This window comes from Babylonia areolata, chromosome 9 (assembly GCF_041734735.1).
Source record: "Babylonia areolata isolate BAREFJ2019XMU chromosome 9, ASM4173473v1, whole genome shotgun sequence".
Lineage (NCBI taxonomy): Eukaryota > Metazoa > Mollusca > Gastropoda > Neogastropoda > Buccinidae > Babylonia > Babylonia areolata.
In genome coordinates this window covers 17464967-17477466 of record NC_134884.1, presented here as the reverse complement: position 1 = coordinate 17477466, position 12500 = coordinate 17464967, and the positions used below count along the sequence as shown (strand labels likewise).

The 12500-nt window shown below is 45.8% G+C and overlaps 1 protein-coding gene across 1 annotated transcript in view; it reads right to left on the bottom strand.

Moving 5' to 3' along the window:
- LOC143285758 (uncharacterized) overlaps window positions 1-12500 on the bottom strand; it is a 264792-nt gene that overhangs the window by 94662 nt on the left and 157630 nt on the right. Inside the window, exons 3-5 of the mRNA XM_076593176.1 lie at window positions 10423-10677; window positions 3136-3308; window positions 1-20 (exon numbers count right to left, since the gene is read on the bottom strand). The exon at window positions 1-20 is cut by the window's left edge and continues 120 nt beyond it. Coding sequence (XP_076449291.1) covers window positions 1-20; window positions 3136-3308; window positions 10423-10562 — 333 coding nt within the window. The 5' untranslated portion in view covers window positions 10563-10677. The remainder of the gene's footprint in view (window positions 21-3135; window positions 3309-10422; window positions 10678-12500) is intronic.

Genomic DNA, 12500 nt, shown 5'->3' with positions numbered 1-12500 from the left:
GTCAAAGTCCACGTTCAGACCTGGTGGCAGCAAGCATGATGATGATCATGATAATGGTGGTGATGATGATGATGATGATGATGATGATGATGATGGACAATGGTGATGATGATGCTGGCTGATGATGATAGTGGTGATGATGATACTGGTGTAGAAGAGTCCACGTTCAGACCTGGTGGCAGCAAGCATGATGATAATGATAATGGTGGTGGTGATGATGATGATGATGATGATCATGATGATGGACAACGGTGATGATGATGATGATGATGACTGATGATGATAGTGGTGATGATAATACTGGTGTAGAAGATGCCCTTCTCTGTGCTGCCCTCCATGCTGTCAAAGTCCACGTCCAGACCTGATGGCAGCAAGCATGATGATGACGACGACGACGACGACGATGATGATGATGATGATGATAATAATAATGATAACAATAATAATGATATTTATCTAGCGCTGAATCTTGTGCAGAGACAAATCTAAGCGCGTTCACCCCAGTCATTCACACGCACGCATAACTTTGAAACTGAAGAAACTGAAGACAAGGAAGAGGCAGGGGAGGGAGGCTATCTTGTGAACAGGTGGATTTTAAGGCCAGACATGAAAGAGCTGAGTGCGGAGACCTCACGAAGCGAAAGAGGAAGTTCATTCCAAATGCAAGGTCCAGAGGCAGAGAAAGAACGGCGGCCAACAGTGGAGTGTTTGAATCTGGGTATGCGTAAACAGAGTGGATCCGAAACCGATCGTAGAGAGCGAGATGGAATGTAGAGATGAAGGCAGCCAGAAAGATAAGAAGGCGCAGATTTGTGAATACATTTATAACATAGAGTGCTAATCTTATACTTCATTCTGTGTGAGACAGGGAGCCAATGATAGTGATTATAGCGATGAAGAAGAAGATGATGATAGTGATGATGGTGATGATGAGAGTGATGATGATGTTGGATGATGATGATGATGGTGGTGATGATACGGATGTGGAAGATGTCCTTCCCCGTGTTGTGCCATGTCTGTTTCAATTTCAGTTTCAGTAGCTCAAGGAGGCGTCACTGCGTTCGGACAAATCCATATACGCTACACCACATCTGCCAAGCAGATGCCTGACCAGCAGCGTAACCCAACGCGCTTAGTCAGGCCTTGAGAAAAAAAAGAACTACTACTACTAATAATAATATGTATAAGGCGCAAAAACTTGAAGTCAACTATAAGCGTACAAAACAACAACAACAACAACAACAAAAAAACACACAAAAAACCCCAACTAACTAACTAAATAATAATAATATGATTTAAAAAATAAATATAAATATGATTTTTAAAAAATGATAATGATAATAATAATAATAATAATAAAATAAATAAATGAATAAATAAATAAAATGTATGTTGCCATGTATGTTGTCAAAGTCCCCGTCCAGACCTGGTGGGGGTTAGCACAACAATGGTAATCATGATGATGACGATTTCGATGTGAATAATGCTGATGATACTAATTGAATGATAATGACACTTCTACCACTACAAACAACAATAACACTGCTGCTGCTGCTGCTGCTGCTGCTGCTAATAATACTACTGTTCCCTTTGCTGCATACCCTCACCCCCATATGGTGTCCAAAGTCACGTTCAGGCATGTGATGATGATGATGATGATGACGATGATGATGTGAAGGAAGAAGAAGAAGAGGAGGAGGAGGAGCAGGAGGAGCAGGAGGAGGAGGAGGAGGAGGAGGAGGAGGAGGGATTTAGTTTAATGTCTCGTCACACATGGTGGTGAATATAGACATTTTGTTATAGTTCTGATTTTTGTTTTTGTTTTTTACATTGAAGTGTTATTGCGTTGGAGAGGAAGGGGGAGGGTGATAAATGGTGAGTATGGGAAAATGGGTCAGACCGGATGATGATGATGACGATGATGACGATGATGATGATGATGATGATACACTACTACTACCACTATTACTAATACTACTGCAGTTGCTGCTGCTGCTGCTATTACTGTTACAACAACAGTGAGATAATAAAGTCATTCTTAACAACAGCAACAACAACAACACAAACAACTGCAAGGACTAGTCCTAGTCCACAAATACTACTACTACTACTACTGCAGTTGCTGTTGCCGCTGCCATTACTATTACAACAATGATATAATAAAGTTATTCTTACCTTATCTTAACAACAACAACACAAACAGCAACACAAACAGCAACACAAACAAGAACTACTACTGCTACCACCACCACCACTACTATTACTACTACTACAACTACTGCCATTGCTGCTGCTGCTGCTACCATTACGATTACAAAAACAACGAGATAAGTTATTTCTATCTTATCTTGTCTTAACAACAACAACACAAACAACAACACAAACAATAACTTCTACTGCTTCCACCACTACCACCACTATTACTACTACTACTACTACTACAACTACTGCCATTGCTGCTGCTGCTGCTACCATTACGATTACAAAAACAATGAGATAAAGTTATTTCTATCTTATCTTGTCTTAACAACAACAACGCAAACAACAACACAAACAGCAACACAAACAATAACTACTACTGCTTCCACCACTACCACCACTATTACTACTACTACTACTACTACCACTACTACAACTACTGCTGCTGCTGCCATTACTATTACAACAACAATGAGACTGTAAAGTCATTCTTATCTTAACAACAACAACAACAACGACAGCAACAACACAAACAACAACAAAAGCTGCTGCTGCCACCACGACAACAATTACTGCTACAACTAATGCATTCATGGCTGTTGCTGTTGCTATTACGATTACAAAAGCAATGAGATAATAAAGTTATTATCATCTTGTCTTAACAACAACAACAACAAAACAAACAACTACACAAACAACAACAAGAACTACTACTGCAACCACTACTACTACTACAACTACAACTGAAGTTACTGCTGCTGCCATTACGATTACAAAAACAATGAGATGATAAAGTTATTCTTATCTAAACTACAACACAAACAACAACAAGAACTACTACTGCTACCACCACCACCACCCCTCCTCCTCCTCCTCCTACGACTACTACTATTACTACTACTGCTACTACTACTATTGCTACTTCAGCACACAGACCTTTAAGGAACTTCAAGGTGTTCCGGTCAAAGGCGATTTGGTGTGCCTTGTTGACGAGCGCGTGGCGGCTCTCCTCTTCATACAAGATGATGCGCTCCACGTGCGGATTCCGTGACGCAATCAGCACTGACGTCAGACCCACGGGGCCCGCGCCGATGATCACCACGGTGCATCTGAAGGGAAGGGGAGGGGAAGGGAGGGGAAGGGGAGGGGAAGGGAGGGGAGGAAGGGAGGGAGCGAGAAGGGATGGGGGTGGTTGTGGGGGGGGGTGATGGGGTGGAGAAGAAGGAACAGAAGATTTAGTAGAAGCTACGTGCAAAGAATAAATGCTCGGCTTTCATGCTTGCGTTCTTGCCTGTCTGTCGGTTTCTGAATCAGTCTTTCTTTCATACACCCCGCACCCGCCCCCAGCACACACACACACACACACACACACACTCTCTCTCTCTCTCTCTCTCTCTGTCTGTCTGTCTGTCTGTCATACACACACACTCTTTCACATTCTTGCCAATGATCTTATTTGGCGTTCTTAAATGTTGTCAGTATAAGAGTGGGTATGCATAATTGCGAACAGCTTGTAGTTTAGAAACGGTTCGTGTACTTCCCCACTTCGAAGCGTTATAAAGACGGGCGCAATAGCCGAGTGGTTAAAGCGTTGGACTGTCAATCTGAGGGTCCCGGGTTCGAATCACGGTGACGGCGCCTGGTGGGTCAAGGGTGGAGATTTTTATGATCTCTCAGGTCAACATATGTGCAGACCTGCTAGTGCCTGAACCCCCTTCGTGTGTATATGCAAGCAGAAGATCAAATACGCACGTTAAAGATCCTGTAATCCATGTCAGCGTTCGGTGGGTTTTGGAAACAAGAACATACCCAGCATGCACACCCCCGAAAACGGAGTATGGCTGCCTACATGGCGGGGTAAAAACGGTCATACACGTAAAAGCCCGCTCGTGTACATAGGAGTGAACGTGGGAGTTGCAGCCCACGAACGCAGAAGAAGAAGAAGCGTTATAACCACACACATTTCACAACTGAACGTCTGCTTCGGACCTCGTACTGATACCTTTATCAATCTCCATTTCCAAGAACCAGTCAAACATCAGCTATTTCTGGCTATACACGCATCCTTTCTTCTCATCGGGCACCACTGCCGACCAAGTTCACAAACGAGCTCTCAAAATCCTAAAATCAAGGGAAGCAAGTAGTGGGACTTGAACTATATACAGTTGAAAATAGCTGATTTAACTGGGTGATGGAGTCTCCCGTCGGTCCGACGGATGAGTAGGCAGGCAGGCTTATCTGTCGATGTGTGTCCTCATATGGGAGAAGAGGCCGATTCTGGATGCGCAGCACTTCCCACAGGTGTTGCAAGGGAAAACGTAATTTAATGGATACGTTGAATAAAACTGTGCATTACCAGTGCTGGTAGAATTCATGAAAGCGTGTTGGTGACAGATCACAACGCCAGTTTTAAACAGGAATCTCCAAAATATTTTTCGTGTGCAAGTAGACCACTGGATATTTTTACGTGAGTGTGTTTGCGAGCGATGCTGCACAGTTACTCAGCGCTTTCAAAAGTGTGTGTGTGTGTGTGTGTGTGTGTGTGTGTGTGTGTGTGTGTGTGTGTGTGTGTGATCAAAACCAACAATACAACAGTCTGGTGTGATGTTCCAATAATATGTTATATCTAATAACTTCAAGACCCGCTTCTGATTTGTCCACATGTACCCAAACCCATCGTTCGCAATTAGATTTGCCCGTTCGCATTTACCCTCAGGAAGCCCTGCTATTCCAACCGTTGAAGAAACGTTGAAAAGCTGAAGAAGGCGAAATTTTCCTGGTGCAACGTATCAGAGACAGCCCTTAGAAACAGAAGAGCTTTACATTTGACGAAAGTACGACGGGCGCAATAGCCGAGTGGTTAAAGCGTTGGACTGTCAATCTGAGGGTCCCAGGTTCGAATCACGGTGACGGCGCCTGGTGGGTAAAGGGTGGAGATTTTTACGATCTCCCAGGTCAACATATGTGCAGACCTGCCAGTGCCTGAACCCCCTTCGTGTGTATACGCAAGCGTAAGATCAAATACGCACGTTAAAGATCCTGTAATCCATGTCAGCGTTCGGTGGATTATGGAAACAAGAACATACCCAGCATTCACACCCCCGAAAGCGGAGTATGGCTGCCTACATGGCGGGGTAAAAACGGTCATACACGTAAAAAGCCCACTCGCGTATATATACGAGTGAACGTGGGAGTTGAAGCCCACGAACGCCGAAGAAGAAGAAGAAGACGAAAGTACGACCTGTTTTCGCCTTGACCGGATCGTTCGTAATTTGGCATACCTGCCTTTCTTTCTTCTGTTTCTTCTGTTCCTTTTTGTTGTTGTTCGTTTGGTTTTGTTGGCATGCTGCGGAAGTTACGCCCAGTTTTATTTTCTTCTCTTCTAATTAACGAACTATCATTTTTATAGAGTTCCTTCATCACCTCCCCCCCCAACCCCCCATCCACCCCTCCCTCCTCCCCCACTCCTTTCTGTTTTGTGCTGATTTTGTGGACATAGTCTGTTCGTATGGTCATCTGATAACACAAAAATTTACATCCCCACACCACTAAAAAAACAAAAAAAGAAAAAAGAAAGAAAAATCAAATAAATCTGAGGTGAAATATCACCTATGACGAACGAGATTAGTGAATTTTGAAGCTGAAATTAGCCTGATGTGAAATATCATTTTTGACGTACGTAATTAGCGAATTAAATTTGACGCGAGAAAAGCAAACGCAACAGCCTCTCATTATTTCCCTCCCCCCAAAACATTCTCACGATTATTTTTTTTCCTGTCTCTCTCATTGTCTTACACACACAAACACACACACACACACGCACACACACACACACACACACACACATATATATATATATACAATTACACAAACACACACGCACGCGCGCGAGCCACGCACGAACACACACACACTCTCTCTCTCTCTCTCTCTCTCTCTCTCACACACACACACACACACACACACACACACACACACATATATATATACATAAACACACATGCACACGCACACACACACACACACACACACACACACACACACACACACACACACACACACACACGCCCACCCCACACACGCACACTCCTTCATCTTTGATCTCTCACCCCACACCACTAAAACGCATGTATATATACAGTTTTAGTACACATGGCAATGCTCCCCCTCCCCCCCCCCCTCTCCCTCAGCCTACTAGCCTAAAGCCAGCGACACCTACCCTTTCCCCTACCCCCCACGCCCCCTCCCTTATCCACACCCTCACGTCCCCGCCCCCTCCATCTTACGCCCACCGCCCTTTCGCAGGGATAAACGTTTATTCGTGTATTGACGGTCCAAATCGTTAGTATTCGTTTGGTTTTTTAAACAGTATTTTATTTGGAACATGTCACAATGCAACACAGATATCGATGAACAGGACAACAAGAAAATCTTATATAAAGTCATATTCGTTTGATACAATGATTTTTTTTTTTTCATTATTCTTTTAGTAATTGATATTTTCCCTTTCACCCCCCCCCCCCCCCCCCCGCCCTATGGCCTCCCAGTTCTTTCGATGGCAGGGTAAAAAACAACAACATTGCGTACTAATTGTATTGTCCTCAGTGAATACAACTGATTCATTAATTCAGTAGTTTATTCCCCCCCCCCCTCCCCAACTGTCCACCAGCACCCACCTCTCTCCCCCAAGCTCCTACCCCCCCCCCACCCCATTACTCTACTTGGCGTGCTGACGTCTGATCTGGTTTTGACGTAGCCCCTCCCTCATTACTTTACTAGGCGTGCTGACGTCTGATCTGGTTTTGACGTAGCCCCTCCCCCATTACTCTACTTGGCGTGCTGACGTCTGATCTGGTTTTGACGTAGCCCCTCCCCCATTACTCTACTTGGCGTGCTGACGTCTGATCTGGTTTTGACGTAGCCCCTCCCCCATTACTTTACTAGGCGTGCTGACGTCTGATCTGGTTTTGACGTAGCCCCTCCCCCATTACTCTACTTGGCGTGCTGACGTCTGATCTGGTTTTGACGTAGCCCCTCCCCCATTACTTTACTAGGCGTGCTGACGTCTGATCTGGTTTTGACGTAGCCCCTCCCCCATTACTTCACGTCTCCTTCAAGATTCAGATTAGGTATTTCTGAGCTAGCGGTTCATCATTATAGATATAGATACAGAATATGTAATGACACTGATCTGATTTGTCCATTATGCAAAGATTCGACAAAAAATGAAATGCATTTTGTCCTTTGTTGTCCAGCTTTGAGGAATATTCGAGAATCATTTATTAAGCCTAAATATTACAGACAACCAAATATGTTTAAATTGAACTTGTTAATGTCCTCAACATCCTGTGAAATTGTTAGAAACCTTGCTTTGTATTGATATAAAGCTTTTAAAGTCCGAGAAACTATTACGTCATGAAAACACTGTTTTGTTGCTAGGCTAGTTTTCATTTGAACTTATGTGATATTGAGTTTTCTATGTATGTTGTATTATGTGTGAAATGTTTTTGTTTTTCTTTGTTTTTCATTGTTGTCTGTTCATATACCCCTTCATTAGGGGCTTTGGCCTACATGAATAAATCATCTTGAATCTTGAATCTTGATTCACGTCTCCCTCCCCTCCCCTCCCTCGCTGACCTCCTCTCCCCTTCACCCACCCTCCCATGCCCCTACTACCTTACTAGGCTTGCTGACGTCTGTTGTGGTTTTGACGTAGACCTTAGACCCTCCCCCCCACCCCACCCCCACACCTGCTGCGATTTACCATCCCTCCTCCCTACCCCTTACTGCAGTAATCTTACCTGACGTTTACTTCTAACCTGGATTTGAAGACAGCCCACCCCCCAAACCCCCAAGTCTCCCCTTGCCCATACACCACCTTCCCCCCCCTCTTCCTTCCAGAACCTTCACCATCCCAGCACCTCCCAACCCCTGCCCTACTCCACTGCCTTCTTACCTGTGTGGTTCAATTAATCATGAACATTGGTGCGTGACAGAAGAACCAGATGGAAACTCTTGTTCGTTTAGAAAAAAAACAGAAGGCAGCTGGGGACCAGGCACACTTTCTTTCCTCTTGTAAAGGGTTACCGCGAAACACGTCAAAATATTTCGTTTCTATAATACAGTTCATCACAGGCCAGAAAGGACACCATCAAAGAAGTACTGTCCTCCAGAGATTTTTTTTTTTTTTAATTTACAGGCCTTGTCAACACACACACACACACACACACACACACACACACACACACACACACACACACACACACACACACACACATTGGTGAATTAAATCGCTTATTATATATAATATCAATAATGTACAAGACTCAATACCGCCCTTTTAGACTGTCATGTCCCATATGTATCACGTACTTGGCGTTCTGAAACGGAACCCATGGTAACGAAAGTATTGTCCTGTGACAAAATTTCTGTGGAAGAAATCCACTCTGATAAGTACACACATATGCATGCACTCAAAGCCTGACAAAGCACGTTGGGTTACGCTGCTGGTCAGGCATCTGCCTAGCAGACTTGGTGTAGCGTATGTATGGGTTTGTCCGAAAGCTGTGACGCCTTCTTGAGAAACTGAAACTGAAAACTGAAGACCATGAGGACATCCTCACCCTTCCCACACCCCTCCCATCCCAGCACCACACCCCCAACGTCTACCTCCCCTACCCTCTCCCTTCATGCATCCCGCATCCTCCCAAGCCCCTAAGCTCTGTTATTACATCCTTACCTCGCATGCCGACATCTTATCTGGTTGATGTAAGCCCCACATCCCCACGTCTACCTCCGCTTCCTACCAGCCCCCATGGTCCACCCCTCACCTTCCTTCCTCTGCCTACCCCCTGTCCCCACTGCTACCTTACCTGGCATACTGATCTGATTCATGAAGCTCTTGGTGCAGACCAAGAGGACACCAACTCCACCCCCTTCTCCTTACTCTGCCCCATCCCTTCCCTCCCAACCCCACCCGAATCCACTCTACACCCCCACCCCCATTGCCCCTACCCGTACCCCCACTCCATCCTAACCTGGCATGCTTACGTCTGATCTGACCAGTGCATGCCTTGGTGCATAGGAAGGGGACACCCTCGCCATCTCCTTCCCTTCCAGCACCACACACCTCCACGTCCCCCTTCCCTGCCCTTCCTCACCCTGATTCCCCACACCCTCCTGATGTCTGATCTGATTGATGTAGCCCTCCCTCCACCCACCCCCTTCCCTGTGTCTCCCTCCCCTCCCCTCCAGTCTCCTACCCTTTCCCTTCCCTCCCAACCCATCTCCTGAAACCAACTCCACCCCCACCCCATCCACTTCAGCTCCTATCCCTACTACCTTATCTGTCATGCTGACGTCTGATCTGAGTTTTAATGACGGAAGACCCACTTCATTCCACTTTTCTCTCCTCCCCCCACCCCCCCATCAGCCCCTGTCACTACCTCTGCTACCTCCTTACCTGGCATGCTGACGCCGGATCTGGTTGACGTGAGCCTTGGTGCAGACCAAGACGACATCCACCCCACCCCTTTCTCTACATCGCAGAGCCCCACTCATCCTCTTCTCTCCCAAACACCGTTCCCCTCAGATCCTGCCCCCAAACCTTGCTCTTGTATCTCACCTGGCATGCTGACGCTAGATCGGATTAATGTAAGCCTTGGTGCAGACGCGGATGACATCCACCCACGCTTTCCCTGCATCCCAGACCACCGCTCACTCCCCCACAACCCCCCCTCAAACTCCGTTCCCCCCACCCCTACCTCATACTCTTATCCTCTACACCTACCCCCTAATTCTTGTATCTTGTATCTCACCTGGCACGCTGACCGTCTGATCTGGTTGACGTGAGCCTTGGTGCACATGTAGAGGACATCCACCAACGCCTTGCAATCCCTCCAACCCAGACCCCTGCTCGCCCCCCCCACCCCTTAAAACTCTCTTCCCCTCAGCCCCTAACCCTGACCCCTACCCTCTACACCTACCCCCCCCCCCCCCCCGCCCCCCACCCACCCAATTCTCATGGAGTGTATCTCACCTGACAAGCTGATGGTTGACGTAAGTCTTGGTGCAGAAGTGGAGGACATCCACCCCACTCCATCCCCTCCATCCCAGACCCTCACTTACCCCTGTACTCTGTTCTCCTCAGTCCCTACCCCCCCCCCCCCCGCCCCCGTACCCCCACGCCCCCTAATTCTTTTTCCGGTTTTGCGTATCTCTCACCTGGCCTGCTGACGCCGGATCTGGTTGACGTAGGCCTTGGTGCAGACGAAGAGGACGACCATAGCAGCAGTCAGCATCAGGTGTTGCATGGCCAGCGCCGACAGTCCGCTGCGGTACGCCTGGCCTTCACACCACGTCATCCTGTCTGTCTGTCTGTCGGTCTGTCTCGCTGCTCACTGAATCATTCAATCAGTCACTCTCTGTCTCTCCCTTCTTCCCGCACATCTCTTTTTTTTCCAGCCTCACCGCCTAGCTCTGCACACAGAGAAAAACACACATGTAATAATTGAAAAACTTTAAAAGTGTAACGACATAAAATTATAATTTCGACACTACTGTGCAATGGCTTACACATATGGGGTATTTGCAATACTCTCTCTTCTACCGAGCTTTGTATAACAAGGAGAAAACTTCGCGATAGGCTGCCCGCGAGCGAGGATCGCCGCTCACGTGGTGCTGTTGAGTGAGTGACCAATGTCCAGACTGTGTCATTGAGTGCGCGACCTCCCAGCATGCATCGCAGCCCTGTATATATGGAGCCTACATTGTAGGTTTTGGCGTTTTTTGCAATACTCGTTCAGCTTCAGCGACGCCATCAAGGATACCTCTAACACCAACTTAAACCGTGCTGAACTCCATTCGCAGGACCCTACGGACTCTGTGCGTAGCGATTCATCTGTGGAAAATGTGTATAAAAGTGCGTGTCAGATAAACAATCAATTTCCAGTAGGATAAATAAAGAAGTTTGTATTGTATTGTATTGCATTGTATTGTATTGCAGATTTTAGTAGCACAGGAAAGCTATTATCAAAGATTGCAAACACACAGACCCCCCCCCCCACGCACACAAAAGAAAGGGTGGAATGAGTGAGATCGCACAATTTTGCTTCCTAGAACCCCCCTCCCCCCACTCTCTCTCTCTCTCTCTCTCTCTCTACACATAGAACTCGTGAAAAACGTGCTGAATTTATCTTGTGTGTGTGTGCGTGTGTGTGTGTGTGTGTGTGTGTGTGTGTGTGTTTGCAGTATTCCTCTTCAGACCCCCCCCCCTCTCTCTCTCTCTCTCACTGGTCTTTGCACACACCCAATGTGCTGAGTTTATCTTGTAAAGTTCTCACTCTCTCAACCTCTGTGTGTGTAGTATGAGTGGACATGTGTGTGTGCGTGTGTGCGCGCGCGGCACGCGCGTGCGCGTACGTGTATTTGTATACGTGCATATCTGAAAGCCGAGCAGACCAAACGAAGTGGTCTTGGAGCAAGCAGCCTCTCTCTAAGACCTCCGTCTCTGTCTCTTTTCGACGAACACGTACACAACACACACGAATATACACATTACAAACACGCACATACACACATCACTCGAATCACACACGCAAATTAACACCCTACATTGCACACACACACAGGTTTCAAGTTTGAATTATCCTTTCACTCCCATTGGAGTATGGAGGATTACTGCAAAATAATGTTTTCATGCCTAGAACAAACATTTCCAAATACACAACAATGTCATATAAAAGATGAGAAAACACAAATGTCTTTTAACTCCAAAAGTGTAGCTAGGCAACATTTGCAAATCTAGTCATCTTACTTACAGCTAAAATGACTTTTTTTGCCTCCTTTGAGCATATTTCAAAAATTAAAAACATATCTATTTCGTAACTGATCATAACTGGGACATTCCATTATAAAATGAAACTCATCCCCAATCACAGACAAGTTACAAACCTTACAAAGCCGTAACTCTCGTGGTATGCCTTTGTGTCTCCCTGTTTCAGTTTCCAGCTTATGATTACTACTTCGAAATCTGAAGAAGCTGATAACGTAATTATCAGGTATTTGACTTGTATACTTTTCTCTATCAAACCCACTTTTCAAATTTCGATAAAACAAACATTTACTACTCGCCTCTGGAGCATGTCTTCATAGATTTTGAAAACTATCTCTCAAAGCAGTGTTGACATTCTTGCAGAAAGATTCCCTCTCTAAGAAGAATTGAGCATCCCAAACACAGTCATACCATGTTTCTATTAAAATTTGTCTGATATAACTCATCCATTTTGAAGAATGAATACCAT